The sequence below is a fragment of the Scyliorhinus canicula genome, chromosome 27 (assembly GCF_902713615.1).
Source record: "Scyliorhinus canicula chromosome 27, sScyCan1.1, whole genome shotgun sequence".
Lineage (NCBI taxonomy): Eukaryota > Metazoa > Chordata > Chondrichthyes > Carcharhiniformes > Scyliorhinidae > Scyliorhinus > Scyliorhinus canicula.
Genome location: NC_052172.1, coordinates 8,714,898 through 8,739,010, shown reverse-complemented (window position 1 = coordinate 8,739,010; position 24,113 = coordinate 8,714,898). Strand labels below are relative to the sequence as shown.

Below are 24,113 nucleotides of genomic sequence, written 5' to 3'. Positions count from 1 at the left end.
AACAGGCAGACTCCGCACAGACAGTGACCGAAGCCGGGAATCGAACCTGGGACCTTGGAACTATGAAACAACTGTGCTGACCACTGTGCTACCGTGCCCCCCCACCCCCCACCCCCCTCCCCTCCCCCCACCACAAAGGTCATCCTTTACAAAGGGATCAAGCCTGACTTCCTTAATCTCTTCTCATGACTTGGATTCCGGATGCACACAGACCAGTTTAAAATGCATGCTTCCTGTGGGGGCCTCGGCTATCGGCAGGAAATCACAGGCCCGCTGTTCATAGTTACCTGCTATGCACTGTTGCCAGGTGTAATCGAGCAGATTCATGATTATTTATTTTTTGCTTGATGCAGATTTCACCGAGTTGGTCCTCCGTGGTCACCTCCAGAGTTGAGTCGCTCAGCTCTGTTTTCTCATGCTCTGAATTTCAGACATATGGTCACAGGTCAAAGAAGACTATGATTTTGGATTTATTAGTCATTTGGCACAGTGAATTAGCACTGCTGCCTCACAGCACCAGCGACCCGGGTTCGATTCTGACCTCTGATGACATTCTCCCCGTGTCTGCGTGGGTTCCCTCCGGGTGCTCCAGTTTCCTCCCACATTCCAAAGATGTGCAGGTTAGATAGACTGGCCATGCTAAATTGCCCCCGAGTGTCCCAAAAAGGTTGGGTGGGGTTACAGAGATAGGGTGGGAGATTGGGCCGAGGTAAGGTGCTCTTTCGGCGGGGCTGGTGCAGACTCGATGGATTGAATGTCCTCTGTCTGCAAGTACTGTAGAGATTCTATCGTTACCAATCCCTCGATGGTGAAGATGCACAGCTTGGCTTCTAATACGATGAGCTGTGTAGATTTTTTTTACTGGTGAAATCAAATTGTTTTCATTGCTCAATATGACATATCTGACAGAATGAGCCCACAAATAAATAATCTGCGATCATACCAGCAGAAAGGATCTTCATCTGACAAGTATGTTTTCCTAATGACCAGTCTGAATTATGATTGTTTCCAATTATCAAAAGATATGGGTGGTGATAGATATTACAGCTGTCATATATCGCTGCACATCCAGATGTATTGGTCCTCCGCTACCATGGCAGCTTTATAGTGTAACAATCTGATCTTCACTCCCATTATTTTTAATATGGCTGTAATATAGAAGCTGCAATATAATCCTTTAGACTCACTGTATTCTTTTACTAAAGATTTTCAGAAGGTTTTTGATTATAAACCTTTTGGTCCTTTTGCACAGGCAGCGTCCCTCTCTGGGCGAATGCCTTGCCCAACTTGCAGCTGCGATGCCTGTGGCGTTCCTTGAGCATCATCTAAACGAACATAATGCATGTTCGGTTTACAACACCAAGACGCCACGGGAGAGAGCCAGTAAGTACTGAAACCCTATTGCATTTATTATAGCTCTTTGTATTTTGTGGATTTGTTCATTGGGGAGAATTAATGAAAGAGCGAAAATATAAATGAACAAATAGGTCTGAAATCTTGTTTCAAACTTTGCTCAAACTAATAAGTAAAAGGTATCTATTTCCTTGCCTCAAAAGTATTCCATATGAAACAAACTAGGGCAGATTCAGCAGTGTTCTAACTGCACACGGGCCCACGGCACGCAGTAGTTGCTAATTCTATACTGATTAGCAAGCCTTGTTTTGCATTTAGGCATGCTATGGTCTGTGTCGCGTTGCTTGATGCTGTCACTGTGTGCCCGATTTGAGGAAATATTTGCTTTTCCAACACCAAAAAATCTCACATCTGGAAGTGCACAAAAATCCACCAAAATGTTATGATGCGGAGCATTTCTAGGCTGGTTTAGCTCAGTGGGCCAAACAGCTGGTTTGTGATGTAGAACAAGGCCATCATTTCAGGGCTGGTTTAGCTCAGTGGGCTAGAGAGCTGGTTTGGGGCATCACGGTAGCATTGTGGATAGCATAAATGCTTCACAGCTCCAGGGTCCCAGGTTCGATTCCGGCTTGGGTCACTGTCTGTGCGCGGAGTCTGCACATCCTCCCCGTGTGTGCGTGGGTTTCCTCCGGTTTCCTCCCACAGTCCAAAGATGTGCAGGTTAGGTGGATTGGCCATGATAAATTGCCCTTATTGCCCAAAATTGCCCTCAGTGTTGGGTGGGGTTACTGGGTTATGGGAATAGGGTGGAGATGCTGACCTTGGGTAGGGTGCTCTTTCCAAGAGCTGGTGCAGACTTGATGGGCCGAATGGCCTCCTTCTGCACTCTAAATTCTATGAAATTAACGATAAGATGTCGCCAAAAGTAAAGGCCAGCAGCGCGGGTTCAATTCCCGTACCAGCTGAGAATTCTGAATTCTCCCTCTGTCTACCCGAACAGGCGCCGGAATGTGGCGACTAGGGGCTTTTCACAGGAGCTTCATACTTGTGACAATAAAAGGTCATTGTTATTATTATTTCTTGCACCTGAATCTCCAACGTACAAATCACCAAATGTTCATAAAAACCGAACCATGCAGAAAAGCCAGAAGCAAGGAGGGAAAAAAATTGGCAGCTTCCAGATTGTTTCAAACTGAGAATCAGTCTAGAAACGTCTCAACATGGGAAGCGATATATAGAGTGTGTGCTATTATTTAAAATCCTGTCTTGTGACATCTCTGGAAATTCAACATAATGTTTGTGTTGCTGTGTTCAAGTAGAACCAAAACATCAAGGAGGGAAATATTTTTCTGTTGTTCTTATTGACTTAGTTTTCCTATAAATGTTCAGGAACTACTCCCGTCATTAGTGCAATAACATAATTATGCCCTTTTGTTGCATTTTAATACATCAGCTATATAATTGAAAGGAAAATCAACAATTACATTTTTTTTACACCAAAGCAAAGACTGTCTCAGTGTGAAGTAATCGCTCCTCTTCTGAACTGTTTTTAATTGCCCTAAATTTCAGAATCTTTTCTCTTAAGTCTAATTGCAGTAACTACCAGTATTTAACAGCAGACAACATTTCCATTTCGAAATAAGTGATTTGGACTCGGGAAGTACAATTTTAAAATTTGCACCTGACACCAAATTGGATGGTACAACTATTCAGGCAACAGATGGAGTTTAACCCTGATAAGTGCGAGGTGATTCATTTTGGTAGGAAAAATTTGAATGTGGATTACAGAGTCAATGGCAGGGTTCTGAGGAATGTGGAGGAACAGAGAAATCTTGGGGATCATGTCTACAGATCTCTGAAGGTTGCCACTCAAGTGGACAGAGCCGTGAAGAAGGCCTATAGTGTGTTAGCGTTTATTAACAGGGGGCTTGAGTTTAAGAGCCGTGGGGTTATGCTACAACTGTACATGACCCTGGTGCGACCACACTTGGAGTATTGTGTGCAGTTCTGGTCACCTCACTATAGGAAGGATGTGGAAGCATTGGAAAGGGTTCAAAGGAGATTTACCAGGATGCTGCCTGGGTCGGAGGATAGGTCTTATGAGGAAAGGTTGAGGGAGCTAGGGCTTTTCTCTTTGGAGCGGAGGAGGATGAGAGGCGACTTAATAGAGGTTTATAAGATGATGAGGGAGGATAGATAGAGTGGACGTTCAGAGACTATTTCTTCGGGTGGATGTAGCTGTTACAAGGGGCATAACTATAAGGTGGGTGATATAGGAGGGATACCCGAGGTAGGTTCTTTACTCAGCGAATGGTTGGGGTGTGGAATGGACTGCCTGCTGTGATAGTGGAGTCGGACACTTGAGGAACTTTCAAGCGGTTATTGGATAGGCACATGGAGCACACCTGAATGACAGGGAGTGGGATAGCTTGATCTTGGTTTCGAACAAGGCTCGGCACAACATCAAGGGCCGAAGGGCCTGTTTTGTGCTGAGAAAAAAAGATAACAAATTCAGGGAATAGACGAGTAAATGCAAAATTAGCTTCAATACAGTCAAATATGAGTGGCGGTGCAGTTTGGCAGGGGAAATAGAGAGGTCGCATAATCTTAGAAAATAGGAGTCAAAATGGGTTACTGATCTAGGCATTCTGATTCACTAATCATTAAAAGTAGGAACACATGTTAACGAAACCATAGAAATTGCAAGTAAAACATAGGTTTATATCTAGAGGAAGAGAATTGTAAATAGAGATGTTGTGTCAAACTTGTATCAGACTTTTGTCAGACTGCATTAATTATGCTCAGAATGATGTGATCATTTTTGGTCTCCATATTAAAAAACAAAAAGGGAGACACTGGAAAAGGTGTGAAATGGATACACAAGAATAGTACCAGAACTGAGAGTGTAGAACTGTCAGAGAATACCGAACAGATGGAGACTGTGTCTGTCGGCTGACTTAATAGAGGCCTTTAAAACTGTAAAGGGGTTTGCAAAGATAGATGTAGAGAAAGGATTTCCAATTGCCGGGGAATACAAAATTAGGCCCGGGATTTTCAGACCCCATTCAACCATCGACCTCTCCTGGTTCCACCGAAAAGTCAATGAACGTTCCTCGCGGCAGATCCCGCCAAGGACAAGACCTCATAAATATAAGATAGTCACTAGTAAACCCAGTGAGGAATTCAAGAGGAACCTCTTTACGCAGAGAGCAATTAGAATGTAGAACTTGTTTCCTCACGGAACAATTGAGGTGAACAGCATAGCTGCACTTAACAGGGAGCTGGATAGTACATGAGAGGGAAAGAAATAGAAGGATATGATAGGGTTTGGTGAAGTGGGGCAACACGGATCACTTGAGCTCAATGGACTATTTCTATGCTATAGCTATTATATCGGGCTAAAATGGTTAGATCGAAAGATGCAAAGAGACTCCAGCACTACTGGTAACTTGACTTCTTATTGCCCATATCGTTATTTCAAGATACCACACACAGCAAAAGTTCCCAACCCTTCCCCAATGTATGTTGTGGCCCTGCCTGTGCTCCCCAGCCCTGCTAGCTACCTATCTTATGTACCCCAGGGAATGACTCGAGGATGTAACATCAATCCCTAGACCCAACAAAGTGTGCAAAGCTCTAGCAGGTCACACAATGCGACCTGTATTGTAAATCAAGGAAGCATCTAGGTTTTCCTGAAGTCTTTGAATTTGAAGTAGGTTTTTTTTTAAAAACAGTAATTCATCAATTAAAGCCTCACTTTCCTACACTCCCCTACGGGGGAGGAGTTTCCGAGCTTTTCATCCCAGCGGGATCTTCTATTCCCGCCAACAACGCATCCCCACCGGGCGTTTCATGGCAGCGAGGGGTGCAATTAACGGGAAACCCCATTTACAATGGCGGGATGAGAAGGTCCTGTTCCCGGCCAATAACAGGCTTCCTCCACTGCCGCCCAACATGTGGCAGGTTGCTCGGAAATCCCACCTCTGATTTTTTTTTTCCTGTGACACGTTTTCTTCATTTACTAGTTTTCTCTGCTAAGTTTCCTCTCTCCTCTTCTGACTCTTGACTGTGATCCAGGTCCATAGAGGTAACCATGGTTACCTCACCCATGCGGATATTGTCCATGTGTGGCACGGAAAGCCAGCAGTTAATTGTCTTTAAAAGGCATTACAGCCAAGTCCAGTTCTCCATTCACTTTGTATCCAGCTGTACAAACCTTGATGGAGTTTTCCCTTGTCTTAACTCGGGGTGCTCTAATTCTAGCTCCCCCATCGTCACCAATGAAATAAGTTCACTCAGGTGCACACGTGTCTTTCTCTATGGCTTAGGCACCTCTGGAATGCTCTTGAGTCACTGAAGGAAAGAATATAGAATATCGCTCTTAAGTTGTATTTAAACACTAAGTTGACCATTATGTTCAGAGAACTGATTGAATTTTAATATCTTTTCTCTCAACAGTTTTGGGTTTGCCAGGCAGCGTTCATGAAATGTGTTCAGATATTCCTGACTTGGACTATCTCATGAAAGAAATTAATGATCTCGCCGAGTCTGGTGCCCGCTACACTGAGATGCCGCATGTTATTGAAATTACGCTTCCCATGCTGTGTAACTACCTGCCCCGATGGTGGGAACATGGGTGTGAGAATTATGCCGAGGAAGACCAACAATGCTGTACCAGTGTCACCTCTGAACACCTCAATGCCCTGCTGGGAAATATTCTGAAAATCATCGTCAACAACTTGGGTATTGATGAGGCATCGTGGATGAAAAGACTTGCAGGTACCGTGATAAGCGAGACAACATGTTGTATACTTAGAAAGAGTCATTATTTAACTTGCTATGTTTCACTCGAGGGGAGACGCGCCATGTATGAATCAGAGAATCCCTACAGTGCAGAAGGAGGCCAATCGGCCCATCGAGTCTGTACCGTCCCTCTGAAAGAGGGCCCTTCCGGGGCCTAATCTTCTGCCGTATCCCCATAACCTCACCTAACCTTTTGGACAGTAAAGGGCAATTTATCACGGCCAATCCACCTAATCCGCACATCTTTGGTCTGTGGGAGGAAACCAGAGCACCCGGAGGAAACGCATGTAGACACGGGGAGAACGTGCAAACTCCACAGACAGTCGCCCGAGGCCGGAATCGAACCGGGTTTTTGGTGCTAACCATTGTGCCACCTTGCCATCTAAGCTTTTTGTCTTACACTCACCGGGATAGCTTGCACGAAATCCCAATTGTAATGCGGTAACAATTTATACCGCATGAGAAGAGAGTGCTGATTGTTGGCAAGGGGCTGGTTTAGCTCACTGGGCTAAATCGCTGGCTTTTAAAGCAGACCCAGGCAGGCCAGCAGTACGGTTCGATTCCCGTACCAGCCTCCCCGGACAGGCGCCGGAATGTGGCGACTAGGGGCTTTTCACAGTAACTTCATTGAAGCCTACTCGTGACAATAAGCGATTTTCATTTCATTTCATTTCATTTTCAAGTGGGCTCTGATTGGTGGGGGGTGTTGCCATGGAGAATGCAGTATGGAACAGTTAGCTGCGCAGTTTTGTTCAGATTCAAAGCAGACAGGTCGACTCTGATTGGTCAAAGGGGAGGGTTTGGATGGGGTGAATGGTTGGATAGGTTGCAAAGTTGTTGAGTGGGTGGGGGAGGAAGGGGCAAGAGACTTGAGTTGAATTTGCCCTGAAAACAAGCAAAGATTTACCTTTTTACAGTCTGGGGTAGGAGCAATCCGGCCTCAGAAAACAGGCAAGTCAGCCACACCCACCGTCAGAAACAAAACTTAACATTGAAAATGGCCTTGCAGCTATCAAAACTCGAGTTCCACAGTTACTGCCACTTGAGCTCGCAATCCCAAAATCTATTCCCAACGACCCCAGTATATGGGGGCCTCTGTGTTAGATGGTATGAATCAATCTTGTATGCAAAAAGGTACAATGCCAAGACCAATGATTTGAACATATCACATAAGACAATTGATCTCTTTCTTCGCACATGTTTTGTTTCACTCCATCTAGTTTTTGCACAGCCAATTATCAGCAAGGCCAAACCTGAGCTGCTGAAATCCCACTACATCCCGACTATGGAAAAGTTAAGGAAGAGATCAGGAAAGGTGGTGGCCGAAGAGGATCAACTGCGCATGGAGGGAAAGGGTGACACCGTGGAGAGCGAATTACTAATTCGAGACGAATTTTCTGTTCTCTGTCGCGATTTATACGGATTGTATCCACTGCTGATTCGCTATGTGGACAATAATAGGTGACTATGCCGCTGTTTAATGTCAAACGTTTTGGATTTTAATTTAACCCCACAGGAAGGGTGGGAGGGGTTGGTAACATTTCAAAATGGGAAATGCACCTCCAGTGCAGCCACTTCCAGTTTTAACAGAAGGATTGGGCCTTCGTGTCTAACATCCTTTCCTGAGGCGAATCCAACATTAAAATATTTCAATTTGATTTGATTTATTATTGTCACATGCATTGGTAGACAGTGAAAAGTATTGTTTCTTGCATGCTGTACCAAGAATGGGAATATAATGTTACAGTTACAGCAAGGTAGAGAGAAAAGATCAACTTAATACGAGGTAGGTCCATTCAAACGTCTGATGGCAGCAGGGAAGAAGCTGTTCTTGAGTCGGTTGGAACGTGACCTCAAACTTTGGTATCTTTTTCCTGACGGATTAAGGTCCATGTCCGGGGTGTGTGGGGTCCTTAATTATGCTGGCTGCCTTTCCGAGGCAGCGGGAATTATAGATAGAATCAATGGATGGGAGGCTGGTTTGCGTGATGGACTGGGCTACATTCACGACCTTTTGTATTTGCCTGTTTACCTTTAAGTTTAACTTTGAGTTTTGATGTCTGCTGGCTGGATTTCCTGGGCCTCAAGAAACCCAACAGCTGAATGGGACTCGGAAATCTGATCCATCAGCAAAGTGTCTTTTCAATTACACTTGTGAATTGTATCGCGATGCATCTGATGAAGGAGCAGTGCTCCAAAAGCTAGTGATTCGAAACAAACCTGTTGGACTTTAACCTGGTGTTGTAAGACTTCTTACTGTGCTCACCCCAGTCCAACGCCGGCATCTCCACATTATGACTTGTGACTTGGAAAGATTTCAAATGCTTCCCATGGCCCTTCTAGCTTACCTGCTTCCCTCCTCACAATCGGGCACCACTCACAGCATGTCGTCTCCTCCTCCCTTTTACCCACTGTCTTCTCTAGCTCACCTTATCCCCGACACTAATCACAGCCAGACCAATTTGTTTGCCATCCCATTCGCCCTGCACATTTTCTCAGCACCCCATCCGATCCCCACTCTGCTATATCAATCTCTTTTCGGAGTGGGGAGCCACAATGTGCCCACTCCAAAGTCTGCCCTCCTTTCAGGTCTTCAGTTATGGTCTAGTGCAGCAGGCCTTCACGCCAAGTCGGCCTCTCAGTCTGGCTGACGGCCAGCTGGGAAACATAGTCAAAAGCACCTGAAAGAGACCCTGCCTTTGAATTCAACAGGACCTCTGGGTCTCCTGTACTTCACACAGCATACAAAAATGATGGATAAGTATAAGACCCAACTCCTCCACCAAGCCTGCCCTAAAAACATGATGGCTGAAGAACATTATTAAGACTATTACGCTTCCCATGGTGGGTCGTAATTGCCTAATCGGACTGTGTCAAACAACAACAATGCATCTGTTTGAACCGTCGACTTTTGAATTCTGCTTTCTGCTCTGACTAGACCAAGAGCAGCAATATTATAGTACAAAAGTGAGCTATTTTATTGAGCACATGAGATTTTCCCAATGTTAGTGTAATCTGAACTAAAGGTTGAGCAACTGCAGTGAAATATGCTGCAAATAATTTGCACAACAATTGTCGGTCATTAAGTGGAAAGTCATCAATCCACATTTATCAAGTAATAATTTGCGGTTGGCTACGAGGAAATAAAGCCGGGCCGGGATTCTCCTTCCGTTTACACCGGCGGGATTACCCTGTCCCACTGGAGTGAACTGGCTGAGCGCCAAATTGTCTGTTGTCGCTCGGAGCAGTGGCAGGCGAATGCAGATTGGAGAATCCGGCCGCAGTTAATAGCGTCTGTGTAGACTAGAGTTAAAGCTGTACAGTAATTTTATTTAACACCGCTTTCCAATTCATTTTGGACAAACGTTTTCCTCGTTTAACAAATACATTTTTTCCCTTGCCGAAACATATCACATCTCTCTGCATTGTTATTTTTGGTTTTGTCTGTATTCACAGGGCCAGGTGGTTAACAGAACCAGACCCTGATGCTGAAGAACTCTTCAGAATGGTGGGGGACATCTTCATATTGTGGTCAAAGTCACATGTAGGTGATACAATCTTCATCAAACTGAATCAAGATTGAGGCTCTACACGGTGCTGTTTTCCACATTAATTGTCGTATACGATTGGTATCTAGCGTATGCATTTTCCAGTGAAGAAATATCATACAATATTAAAAACCTGCTCCAAAGACTTAGTGCAAAACACATCTTCATACTCTCATTGGAATCTGCATCTATTCTTCAAACTGGTATTTCACACACATTGCACCAAATTTGAAGATATAAAAGCATATTTCAGAAGATCGTTTCCTGAGTGTTTGATTGAGGCTTAAATAATGTTTCTGCTGTTGGTTCTATTTAAATGAACAGCCTCTGGCATTATCTGAAGCACAGTGGACATCAGAAAATGGTTTGAAGACAGGTTTGTGAAATACAAGTAGAAATCGGTCCATTTCTTTACAATTATACAACTTAATACCACGAATTGCATTTTCCAAGATAGGTATTTCGGAAGTCTAGGTACACATCATAAGACTTTACTGTCAATGTGGCTGTTGAACATTGTCGATGAATAATCCTATCTGAAGCTGTTAGGGCTGGCGTAATAGTTTATTTCCGTAGAGGTACTTTTCCACTCTTAACTTTGGACTATTAATCTCATATATTCCTGATTATGATTATTGTGATCAAGCTAATGAGCCCAGAATTGTCAAGTGTGACTCTATGTTCCGCCTTGAATGGGAGCTACATCTTTAGAACAGTACAGCACAGAACAGGCCCTTCAGCCCTCGATGTTGTGCCGAGCAATGATCACCCTACTCAAACCCACGTATCTACCCTATACCCGTAACCCAACAACTCCTCCTTAACCTTACTTTTTAGGACACTACGGGCAATTTAGCATGGCCAATCCACCTAACCCCGCACATCTTTGGACTGTGGGAGGAAACCGGAGCACCCGGAGGAAACCCACGCACACACAGGGAGGACGTGCAGACTCCGCACAGACAGTGACCCAGCCGGGAACCGAACCTGGGACCCTGGAGCTGTGAAGCATTGATGCTAACCACTATGCTACCATGCTGATTATAACCTGTTGAAACCACCCCAGTTCATTGAATCTTAGTCACCAACCATCATTGTTTTCGGCCTGTTTTCCAATTGTTAAGGCACAGCTGATGGTAAATGCTGAACTGTCCAAATCCCACAAGGGAAACCTGAAGGAACTGCTTCACGTTTGTTTGTTTTTGCGATTTAGATTGCACGAGAAGACGTTTTGAAATCCAGAAACTTTGGGTGGGATTCTGCGGTCTCCCAACGCCAAAATCGCGTTGGGCCGGAGAATCCACGCCTAAATCAGGGGCTTTGCGATGCCCCGCCCCCTTCAAAACGCTGGAAGTCAGGACATAGTCTCCACATCGGAGAATCCAGCCCGATATCTCCGACTACATGTGATGATTTTACAGTAAAGTAACGTTTATCAAGAAGTGGGAAACAAATGAAATAAAATCAAATCAACGCTGCAACACAGCAATGGCTTCGCACAGTACCAACAGAAGCACAGAATTCCTGCAGTGCAGAAGGAGGTCATTCGGCCCATCGAGCCAGCACCAACCCTCTGAAACAGCACCATACCTAGGCCCACTCCCTGCCCTCGCTCCCATAAACCCACCTAACCTTCACACCTTTGGGCACTGAGGTATAATTTAACGTGGCCAATCCGCCTAACCTGCACATCTTTGGACTGTGGGAGGAAACCCAGAGAAACCCCATGCAGACACGGTCAGAAAGTGCAGACTCTACACTGATAGTTACCCAAGGCCAGAATTGGACCCCGTTCCCTGGCGCTTTAAGACAGTTCCACACAATCTTCATTTAACTGCCTTCAGAGCTAATCATCTGTTCAGCAATTCCTGTAGATTTTTAAATCCATAAAGGTCCAGGAAATGATGTAAGCGCAGTCTCGGCGAGACGTTATTCGCCATGGCCAGAAAAAATGGCAAAGTGTCATTAAATAGCTGTGTCTTTCCCGGCACTGCTGGCGCCAAGATACACCCGCTAAGCGTGCCCAAAACAGGACTCTGTTTCTGCCCCATTAAATCGCACCCTCTATTTCTTAAAAATTTTAAATAAAAGCAAACTCTCACGATCCATACTTTGCCTGCAACACCTTTCTTTCACCCTGCATATCTTCTCCTTTGAACCACAACAATGCATCCAAATCTACTTCTGTTCAGTTTAGCTCGCTTGGCTGGTTCGTGATGCTGGTTCGTGATGCAGAGCGAGGCCAGCAGTGCGGCTGAGGGTATTCATGAAGGCCCCCGCCTTCTCAACCTTGCCCCTCGCCTGAGGTGTGGTGACCCTCAGGTTAAACCAGTCAGCTCTTCCCCTCAAAGGGGAAAGCAGCCTATGGTCACCTGGGACAATGGCGACTTTACCTTTATCTTTTACTCCTGTTCTATAAACATACTTACTAAATAACCTTATGTAACGATCTATGTTAAGTATTACTCGGCTCATTACAACACACAGTTTAGATTCGCACGTCACTCCGTCCCTTACTTTAATTACCACTCACATGCTTCCAACGGTTTCAAAAAAATGCCTTGCAGCACCAGGGATCCGCCTTCTCCTCCGGCCTTGGGTAACTGTGTGGAGTTTGTACGTTCTCCCCGTGTTTGCGTGGGTTTCCTCCGGGTGCTCCAGTTTCCTACCACAGTCCAAAGATGTGAAGGTTAGGTGGGGCGGATTGGCCATGCTAAATTGCCCCTTACTATCCAGAGATGTGCAGATTAGGTGGGGTAACGTTGATAGGTCGGGGGAGTGGGCCTAGGTATGGTGCTCTTTTGGAGAGTTGGTGCAGACTCTGTGGGCCAAATGGCCTCCTTCTGTGCTTTAGAGATTCTACGAATGTTACCAACAGAGAAATATTGCAATTTGTTGGGTTTTGTGGACACCATGTCGACAAACCTGGGTTATAACTCGTCTGTCGTTAGAATTTCTTTAGACCTCAGCTTTACTGATGTCAGAGATTTGTGTTTGGAATATTGTTTGTTCCAATACCTCCAACAAAAGGTAAATCAGTATGCTTCTGTCTCCTGTTTATCGTCACTTTTAATTCCACATGGATTCTTAATGGTTTCCCTGTACAGACACAATAATTGACTGTACTTCAGAGCCAAGTCAAGTACTGAGTCTGTCTCATTCAACCCTGCACTTAATTGACTTACTGGTCAAAGAATAATGGACTGATGATGGTAATTAGAGAGTGAAGTCACAACACAGATATTTTGCCTGAGTACTTTAAGTTGATTGCAGCTCTAGGACTGAAGATGTCGTAGAAACACCTAATTAGGTAGGATTCAGGGTACATGCATCATCCAAATAGAAGTGCAGTAGGGCAGCATGGTAGCTCAGCGGTTAGCACTGTTGCCTCACGGCGCCGAGGTCCCAGGTTCGATCCCGTGTGGAATTTGCACATTCTCCCCCTGTTTGCGTGGATTTCGCCCCCACGACCCAAAAGAGGTGCAAGGTAGGTGGATTGACCATGCTAAATTGGGCCTTAATGTTTTTTTTTAAATGAATTGTGTACTCTTGAATTTGTTTATAAAAAAAAACAAATAGAAGTGCAGTTTAAAACTTTATGCTTCATCTTCCTTGCAAGTTAGTACTATTCTGGGCATAGATGGTTCCATGAATTAAATGGTAGCTGAAAACTGGCCCTTCTGTCCCTCAACACTTTATTTTTCTCTCTCAGAATTTCAAACGAGAAGAACAGAACTTTGTGGTGCAAAATGAAATCAACAACATGTCATTTCTCACTGCAGATAGCAAAAGCAAGATGTCCAAGGTAAGACACCAACTTAACCCTGCCGGCCCTCTGTTTCCACAACGGACGCACCATTTCGCAGAGACTCTGTGGTTTTATGCAATGTTATATCCATCCATAATGCTGCAATGCAATATGACGGTGAAATGAAGTGAATAGGGTTGGCTGAATCACGGTTTTGTCCATTTCTTCAGTAAAATTCATCCACTTGCCGTATCTAATGTGATTTGCTATAATTAAGTATGCCCCAATATGACTTTTCATTGACTTCATTGTGAAATGCCATAATACCTCAATAACCTGGAGGTCGTTGATTGTACATTTTTCTTGCAAATATTTTAAATATATATATATTTTTTTTAAACAGTCTTTTTTACTCAGATTAATATAATACTTTTAAAACATGTAGCCCTGTAACTTTTTACCTCCTGTTTTCAAGATGTTTATCTTATTGCAGTAAAATTAACTTCCTGGCTGCTGGCAGTTGTGGGATGTTCTCAATGGAGATGCTGTAATAATCACCAATATTACAGTGACAAGGCTCCTCGCAGATTTCCCCCTTCCACATCCCGCGTCCAGTATCTTTTGTGGAGGTGACTGCCATTGGCAGGATATGGGGTCCTCCAGTCCAGTCGCTGTCAATGGGTTTACCCATTGTTTGCAGCCTCCGCCGTCGGGCAATCCGCGGCGGAGTGCCGCCGTCAGCGGGACCAGAAGGTCCTGCCAGCCGGAACGCCCGGAAAAATTTCGGCCCCAAGTTTCCTTTTCCCCAAATTTTAAGAGCTGTTCACTTCAGCAAGTTAACTTGAACTCGGTTGTAATCATGTCATTCCGGGCGGGGACTCATTTGCACACATCAAAATGGAAAAGCATTCTGAAGATCGGGCTCAGGTCAGCACATCTGCAGTGCTGGAGTAGTAATAGTTACCTTAAAAGATAGCAGCGTTTAATGCACACTGGATACATTCGCATTCTGCATCTTTGTGCAGTCTCTGAATGTGGGACGAGGGCAAGTGTGATGGAAAAGGAGGATCCGATATGGGGATAGTGTCAACTTCAATCATTTCAGCCCTGCTCTGGGTGTAATCCCAGCAATGGCCATCCTAATTTTTTTTTAAATTCTGTCACAAGATCACTGTCTAGGCCCAACATTTGTTGCTCCATCTCTAATTGCCCTTGAGAAGGTGATGGTGAGTCCTGAACCGCTGCAGTCCCCTGGTGTAGGTACACCCACAGTGCTGTTAGGGAAGCAATTCCAGGATTTTGTTTTGGGGGGGGGCTATTCCCATGCTTCTACTGCACTTGTCCTTCGAGGTGGGAGAGGTCACAGGTTTAGAAGGTGCTTTGGTGAGTTGCTGCAATGTATCATGTACACTGCTCCACTGTGCGTCGGAGTGGGTATTTAAGGCGGTGGATGGGGTGCCAATCAAGCGGGGCTGCGTTGTCCTGGATGGTGTCAAATTTCTTGAATGATTAGTACTGCACTCGCCCAGGTAAGTGGAACATATCCCCTCACAGTCCTGACTTTCACCGAATAGATGGTGGACAGGCTTTGGGAAGTCACGTGGTTAGTTATTTGACACTGGATTCCCAGGCTCTGAACTGCTCTTGTAGTATTTATATGGCTGGTCCAATTCAGTTTCAGTGTGGATAGAGGAGGCATTCAGCAATGGTAATGCCATTGAATGTCAAAGGGAAATGATTAGATTCTCTCTCGTTGGAGCTGGTCCTTGCCTGGTTACTTTGTGGTGCGAACGTTGCTTGTCACTTATCAACCCAAGACTGAATGTTGTCCAGGCTTCCTACATATGAATGTCGACTGCTTCAGTGTCTGAGGAGTAACAAATTGGACTGAACATTGTATTCAGCAAACATCCCCACTTCTGGCCTTACGATGGACGAAAGGTGATTTGATGAAGTAAGTGAAGATGGTTGGGCCGAGGACAATACCTTAGCCCTGTCATCAAACCCTTCTTTCAAATGATGATGATTGATGGTAAGCCAGATTTGTCCTGATTATTGTGATCAGGTACCTGGACAATTTTCCTCATTGCCGGGAATATGCCAGTGTTGTAACTGTCCTGAAACATCTTGGGTGGGGACACAGCTGGTTCTCGAGCAATGGAGAGATCCTTTCAATGGGCTATGAATGGATCCGACCCAGATAAATTACTTTGCCTTGGAAGAAGATATTGCTCGGATGATAATGAAAAATGAGGTAGTTGAAGCACTTGAAGGGTTTCATATTGATAAGGAGGTGGTTTTGGACAGGCTGTCTGCAATTGACCTTGATAAGGCACCAGGATTGGAAATGAAAATGAAATGAAAATCGCTTATTGTCACGAGTAGGCTTCAATGAAGTTACTGTGAAAAGCCCCTAGTCGCCACATTCCGACGCCTGTCCGGGGATGAGATGTATCCAAGGATACTGAAGGAAGTAAGAGTAGGAATTACAGAGGCACTGAGCATATATTTCTAATCTTCCTTGAATCCAGTTACCTAAGTGATTTGAGGGACGGCACGTCACCTTTCGATTAGGCACTGCCAGACTCAGTACTGAGTTCATTTATTTCATGCCGTAAACTCTGGGCACATCTTTTGTTTCTTTGTTTGTTTTCTTGCCCCATCACCTTTGGCCCTGGAAGACTGACCCTTCTGTCATTTTGCAGACCTTCCTTTCGTCCCTACACCTTACTGAAATCCTATTACATCTCTAACTTTTCCCAGTTCCAATGAAAGATCTTCGACCTGAAACATCAACTCCGTTTCCCTCTCCACAGGTGCTGCCTATACTACTGAGTATTTCTTGAATTTTCTGTTTTTATTGCACATTGCTAGCATCCGCAGATTTCTGCTTCCTGATGTGGCGCTGTGGGTGTTTAGCTCTTGCTGCACCCGCCAGATGAGCTCTCATTCTTGGAAGTGTTTAGAACCAAACACCAGTTGGAGAGTGAAATTTCAGGTGAATAATACTATTAAGAACCAGCACTACCTGCCTGCTCCTTCTTGATTGCCCCTCTGCCTACACTCTCGTAAGCTGCAAGCTGACTCCATCCAAAGAATATGCTATCCACAGAGCTCTCCACCTCAGATCCACTGCAGTGATGCCAGCTCTGCTGGAGCTCCAAAACCCAATGCTTTAGCTGATGTAACTTCCTGGACATATGGTTCTTCCGTCCAGGAAAAGCATCTTGGATTTCCCAAGTGGAACAGGATATGCAGTACACCAGACCAAGATGCCCTGTTTACCTCTACCAATAGTGAAGCTTGCTAGTTGAGTCGTGGGAGTGTGGTGATTTGAGCAGTGGCTGAAGCTATTGGTGCAGTTGATAGGAAATATCGTTCCACAATGCATTCGCTGATCTTGGTCACTCATGTGAGGTTGTTGAATTTCTTCGGCACTGTATCAGGGATTGTCCACTGGCATTGACCCCCACAGCCTAATTATCATAGATTACCATAGAATTTACAGTGCAGAAGGAGGCCATTCGGCCCATCGAGTCTGCACCGGCTCTTGGAAAGAGCTCTTGGAAATTCTCCTCTTCAGCCTCGACTTTTGACTGCCGAAGGGCCTGTTGCTGTGCTATGTTGTTCTTTGTTTTCTTTTGACTCTAAGCCCCTTATCCAGCAGCATTCACCCCCTCATCTGCTCGCTTTGAAGTGGTACTACAAACTGGGTACCCCGCTGATGCATCTAGCTTAATGAATAGATTGGTTAGCACTGGCTGCAAGCACAGTTCATACAAATAAGCTTGTACCACGAAGGTGATGTATCATCTACTCTGCAGTCAGTGGGTAAGGATTAATTGCAATTGTGATACAAGCATTTATTTTCAGGGCTATCCCCTTTAGTCCCTAGGTTTTCCAGCCGTTCTAACAAAACTACCGTGCAGATATATTCACAAGGAATCAGCTGTGTGTTCGTCAAAGATATGTGCATATAGAACATAGAACATAGAACAGTACAGCACAGAACAGGCCCTTCGGCCCTCAATGTTGTGCCGAGCCATGATCACCCTACTCAAACCCACGTATCCACCCTATATCCGTAACCCAACAACCCCCCCTTAACCTTACTTTTTTTATTAGGACACTACGGGCAATTTAGCATGGCCAATCCACCTAACCCGCACATCTTTGGACTGTGGGAGGAAACCGGAGCACCCGGAGGAAACCCACGCACACAGGGGGAGGACGTGCAGACTCCACACAGACAGTGACCCAGCCGGGAATCGAACCTGGGACCCTGGAGCTGTGAAGCATTTATGCTAACCACCATGCTACCCTGCTGCCCCTTCATGTTTATATAATCATGTAATTATTCAGGCAGCATGGTGGCAGTGGTTAGCACTGCTGCCTCATAGCACTGAGGACCTGAGTTCGATCCTGGATCACTGTCCATGTGGAGTTTGAACATTCTCCCCGTGTCTCACCCCCACAACCCAAAACAATGTGCAGGGTAGGTGAAGTGGCCATGCTAAATTGCCCCTTAATTGGGAAAAAAAAATTGGATATTCTAAAGGCTTTTTTTAAACCATGTAATTATTAGTGCAATATGAGAAATCAATCAACATTTTTAGGTAATACTCCTTTCAGCAAGCTATTGTTCCTGCTATAGTTAACAAATTTGCCTTAAGCCATGCTGTCTTTTAATAAAATACAGCATTCGGCACAGTCACATTCTCCGTTGCTTTAGAAAAGATTGTACATTCCACTAGTGTGAGGTTTAGAATCGATAATCGATCGACTGAGATCGCTACAGCAATGGGCCGCTCGAAATCAAACTACTGAAATAGTTCCCCCTTTGACTATTTATGAAATGAGATGAAATGAAAATCGCTTATTGTCATAAGTCAGCTTCAAATGAAGTTACTGTGAAAAGCCCCTAGTCGCCACATTCCGGCGCCTGTTCGGGGAGGCTGGTACGGGAATTGTATTTAATGGACTGTTGCACTGTAATTTCCTACTGAGGAATGAACGATGTGGCAACTTTCCTGCAACTTGACCATCAGAAATTAACTTGCATTGAATTTGAAATCTAGGGTATGATTTTCGTTTACCTGTTGGGTATTAATGGAATTCACCGTTTCCAGATGTCCCACAAACCCATCCAGCCAGAAATGTTTTTCTGTCTTTTCAGTGAAAGTTGCTAACTAGATTTGTTTGTATTTCATGTACTCCGTCCAGGTTTGTATTCTGTATAGGTTTGATATTTTGCCATATTTGACAATACTTATGCTGTGATTTGGAAATAAGTGAATTCACTAATAATCTGCTAATTTCGTATCTTTTTTCTGGCATATTGATATCTGCGGTCGTGTCTGCCTGAATAGGCTGGAGAGGATGGACAGGTCAGAGGGCATGATGATGTAACTGTGCATTCGCTGTGCAGCTAGCTTTGCACTGCTGATGCTATCGTCCCAGATTCTCCTGCTAAGACCCTCTGATTAGCCATGCTGTTTTAGTTTCTATCACCAGGCTCATGGACTCGGGCAGAGTTTTATTGCTTAAGACGACGCGCCATTGCATTTCTTACCATTTAGATTGACCGAAGGCCGCTGCCATTCGCTGGTTAAATTTGCTCTGGGAAACCAAAAAAAAATTGTTCTTCAGCAGCCAACATAAGCCAACTTCAGACTGGTGACAGAATAGACTTAAGTGTGACTTGCTGTACAATGTTGGGCTTAGAGCCATCAGCCACTACCAAGCAAGAGCAGAATAGCTCTGTGAAATCTTGAACAGCCCTCCGCACCCATTATTGATTAATGGATTGGAAGGAAGATGAAACCTGTTACGATATGCGAAAGCCACTTGCAGGTGTTGATGAATGCCTTAATTGTCAGCGCTAGCACGTTGCTTTCATCCGTTAGCAAGATTACAATGTTTTTCATGTCAGGTTTATTCTTAAAAAAATGTGTTTACCTCACAAATGCCTGTGTTCGAAATTATTGCCAGTGACCAAAATAAGTACGGGTAAATATCAGACGATACAAAATCCCTGATTCAGCAGTCCGACGTTAAAATAAATTCACTCCTACATTCATTCCTGTGGGCTTGGGGGACCAAAGATTGCAATTCAGTTTATAATAAAAACGGCAAATGCTGGAAATACTCCAAAATCAGTCAGACAGTTTATTTAAGGGAACACGGTTAGCCTTTCAGATTGATGACCTTACACCAGAACATTTCAATTTGCTGATTATTAATCAACCTAAACCGTCCAATATATTTGCAGTGTTTGTTAATATTTTAGCACCAAAACTTAGAATTTTTTTTGTACCAAATAACGCCCCAGAATTACTGAATGACATAAAAAAAAAATCAGGAACTAATTTCATGCTCCTGACCAGGTAACTATTTGGTAACCCAAGGCCCAACCCTATGGTCATATTATTCAACAAGATATGTTAACCCAGAGTGCTGCGTGTCACTTGGGCCGATCTCCACTGTCAGCAGCTATAACGTTCATTCTGATGACAGGACGGAATGGGAAACAAGACTATAATCTGCTAGAATTCAGAACACTCCCATGTTACGACTCCATATCTCTCACCGCAGCGATGCTAAGCAACTACAATAGTTCAACTACAGTTCTTCCCTAGGGCAGAAAAACATTTGAGGTAAAATAAAAGATGTAACCATTTCTCTGTGGCCTGTTCCTACACTGCTACAGCAAAGGGGATGATTTGTCTTCAGTCTGAAGAAAGAGATTATTTAACTACTATACCAACTTTTCACCACTAAGTCAGATTTATGAATCAGGCTATTTGTATGACAGAGCTCGGCATCAATTTATAAGCTTTTATATATTTCAAAATTCATAAACTTCCCCTTATATTTACACATTTGTTCCTTTTACTTCTCTGAAATGAAACACTGTCATATCTATTCATGATACAAGGTTGACTTTAATGAAAAAGAAAATGGCTTGAACCTGTAAAGGGGACAGCAGATTCACCATTGTTTGTATTTCTCCCCTGTCAAAAAGAAAAAGACGCAAGCTGTAGATTTAAAACACCACTGCAAAAGGTGAAACCCAAACCCTGACCATAATTCCATGCTCACAATTGGAAAGCCTTGGGTTGCCTGCATCACTGGCCTATCGGTAAATCTCGGCAGAGGGAGCTGACATGGACCCCAGGCGAGGGGCTGGCTATGACTAGGAGCACTCCTGTCCCCTGATTCCTGAAGAACAAGTTTTTTTTTTTTAACAACATTTTTCAAAATACCCACGTTCAGTTGCTGGCTGCCAAGCCATTGAGTGGCTAAGTACATTTCTAAAAGTGGATAAAAGCAAATTACTGCAGATGCTGGAATCTGAAACGAAAGGGAAAATGCTGGAAAATCTCAGCAAGTCTGGCAGCATCTGTCGGGAGAGAAAAGGGCTAACGTTTCGAGTCCGATGACTCTTTGTCAAAGCTAGCAGACAGAGAGAGTGGGAAATATTTATACTGTGGAGTAGGAATGAAAGATGAGTCATAGCCACAGAAACCCAGGGAAACGGGTGCTAATGGCCACAGATACCAAGGGGAAAGAGTGTTAATGGCAGTCCCCAGAGAGGACAAAAGATGTGAAAGGTCAAACAGCAGGGAAACTAACGTCAGAGGATGAACTGTAGGTGTGGGGGGAGGGAAAGCAAAGAGGAGAAAGGTGCAGGAAAGAAAGAAATGGTAAAAGACAGTTAAAATGAAATGAAAACAAATGGGTGGAGGTGGGGCTGATCATCTGAAGTTGTTGAATTCGATGTTCAGGCCGGAAGGCTGTAGCGTGCCTAACCGGAAGATGAGATGTTGTTCCTCCAGTTTGCGTTGCGCTTCACTGGAACATTGCAGCAGGCCAAGAACAGACATGTGGGCATGGGAGCAGGGTCTTTTGTTAAAATGTCCTCCCTGGCGACTGCCATTAGCACTTCTTCCCCTTGGTTTCTGTGGCCATTAGCACCCGATTTCCCTGGGTTTCTGTGGCTGTGACTCATCTTTCATTCCTACTCCACAGTATAAATATTTCCCGCTCTCTCTGTCTGCTAGCTTTGACAAAGAGTCATTGGACTCAAAACGTTAGCTCTTTTCTCTCCCTACAGATGCTACCAGACTTGCGGAGATTTTCCAGCATTTTCCCTTACATTTCTAAAAGTGTCACTTTGACACTAATCACCTTTTTTAGCCTGGGATTGCACAAAAGGGAGGTGGACATTCAAGTGCTCACTGCCCGCCCCATTGGCCAGTGCGTCTTTTCTACATCTAATTTCACTCGAGCAAAGAGGAAGGTGACATCTGCAGCAACTAATCTTCCACGTTATGCAGCCCCAGCCAAATTCGAACTATTTATTCCATGCACCCGCATTGCTCTGGCTTTTCTCGGTGAAGCTAATAATTTACTGTTAACTTAATCGGAACACATCAAACTGTCGTTGCTTTTGTAGCACAAGCCTATACCCACTTTTTTGATTCCAAAGAAAACCCTTTAACCATTTGCCCCATTATTTCATTTGGATGTGGAGTTTAAAAAAAAATACGAAGTGGGGCAGCACGGTGGCGCAGTGGGTTAGCCCTGCTGCCTCACGGCGCCTGAGGTCCCAGGTTCGATCCCGGCCCTGGGTCACTGTCTGTGTAGAGTTTGCACATTCTCCCCCGTGCTCGCGTGGGTTTCGCCCCCACAACCCAAAGATGTGCAAGGTAGGTGGATTGGCCACGCTAAATTACCCCTTGATTGGAAAAAATGAATTGGGTACTCTAAATTTATAAAACAAAATACAGAGTGCATTTAGACATGGAGTGAATCCAAGCTTCTTGTAGTTAAAGTATAAAGCAGACGATTGTTTTTGTTCTACATCAAATAGATACAATTATACAGTGTTTTTTTTTAAATTTAGAGTACCCAATTAATTTTTTCCAACTAAGGGGCAATTTAGCGTGTTCAATCCACCTACCTTGCACATCTTTGGGTTGTGGGGGCGAAACCCACGCAAACACGGGGAGAATGTGCAAACTCCTCACGGACAGTGACCCAGAGCCGGGATCGAACTTGGGACCTCAGCGGCGTGAGGCTGCAGGGCTAACCTACTGAGCCACCCTGCTGCCACAATTATACAGTGTTAGTGAATGATCTGGACTTGCTTCAGGATTCAAATGATCCATCAAAATATATAAAATTGACCAGATTACAGACTGGCAGTCGATGTGAGTTGTGCCAATTAGACTGAAGTTGCATTGTACAATTACAGCAAGTGAACAAAATACAATAAAAGGGTGAATGTTGTTCTTAAAATGCCAGAGGAAATTTCATACAAACGCGTTAATGCATTTAGAGGTCACTACTGCGTAGGATGGTTTGACTCCCAATTAAATTTATTCATGAGGGAGAAAGATTAATTGTGAAATAGCTCGGCTGATAAAGTCAAACGTTAGTGCTTTCGAGTCTAAGCGGGATCTAAATTGATCGTAACGATAGAATATGCTGGCTTTTGTTTTATATGCAATTACAGTCAATCTGTGTGATTGAATTTTGCAAATTGGGTATTTCACTGTAGTGTGCTACATTGATATTCCTGACAGTAAACATGCCATTTGAGGCCCTTTGATCACCGTAACAATCGGCAGCAATAATGACAATCAGTGTAAAATGGCGCAAAACGAATGTGGGATGTTAAGAGCCCCATAACTCCTAATCAAACTTGGACCAAGTGCGTTTAGCAACAAAGAAAAATAACAGGATTAAAAATAATCCTTAATACTGTGATTAATATCATAACAGCCTTGACATGCCTGCTTTGCACAGAATGAGTAAAAAGGATTTGAGAGCAAGGACTTGCCCTTCTAAACTCCTGATCATTTGACCTTTTTTTTAATCCCTTCCCTGAATACGAGAATGAGATTGGTTTTTTTTTTTCTGATTAAAACACTGCAAGTCTCCGAATAACTAATCAGTTTTGGTTAAAGCTAAAAGGCAAAGCAAAATAAGTGAAGTATTTTCCAATTGAAGAGTGCAAGACCAGTCTGTTCTTAGATTGTTCACGTCAGCAGGAATTGCTACGACGTCTCCAAATATCAATACTTTTAAATGTCAGTAAATGTATCTCAGTATTTTACAGGCGCTTCAGGAAGTGTGCAGGATTATGATGGATAAGATACCAAAGCAGCAGTTAACTCTTATTTTAGAGGGGCAGCATGGTGGCGCAGTGGGTTAGCCCTGCAGCCTCACGGCGCCGAGGTCCCAGGTTCGATCCCGGCTCTGGGTCACTGTCCGTGTGGAGTTTGCACATTCTCCCCGTGTCTGCGTGGGTTTCGCCCCCACAACCCAAAAGATGTGCAGGTTAGGTGGATTGGCCACGCTAAATTGCCCCTTAATTGGAAAATGAATTGGGTGCTCTAAATTTATTTTTAGAAAACTCCTATTTTAGCTACCATGTTTTGATTTAATGAAGTTAATTCCTTCTGATGGAGTGCAAACTATAGATGCTATAGTTAACTTGATCTGACGTAGATATTTAAAGGGTGACGCAGAGCCTTTGTGGTTAAGCTCATTTTTGAAGAGCCAGCATTAATGTAACATACAGCAGACTTGTGGGTCACAAATCCAAACTAGTATCGACTAAATAATATCAATTCACACAGTCCATTTTTCCT

At 44.1% G+C, this 24,113-nt stretch overlaps 1 protein-coding gene across 1 annotated transcript in view; it reads left to right on the top strand.

Annotated features, from left to right (window-relative positions):
* The window catches only part of LOC119957898 (ryanodine receptor 1-like), a 463,450-nt gene that overhangs the window by 316,058 nt on the left and 123,279 nt on the right, over window positions 1-24,113 (top strand). Inside the window, exons 66-71 of the mRNA XM_038786087.1 lie at window positions 1,253-1,383; window positions 5,812-6,132; window positions 7,377-7,617; window positions 9,613-9,700; window positions 13,417-13,509; window positions 18,822-18,839. Coding sequence (XP_038642015.1) covers window positions 1,253-1,383; window positions 5,812-6,132; window positions 7,377-7,617; window positions 9,613-9,700; window positions 13,417-13,509; window positions 18,822-18,839 — 892 coding nt within the window. The remainder of the gene's footprint in view (window positions 1-1,252; window positions 1,384-5,811; window positions 6,133-7,376; window positions 7,618-9,612; window positions 9,701-13,416; window positions 13,510-18,821; window positions 18,840-24,113) is intronic.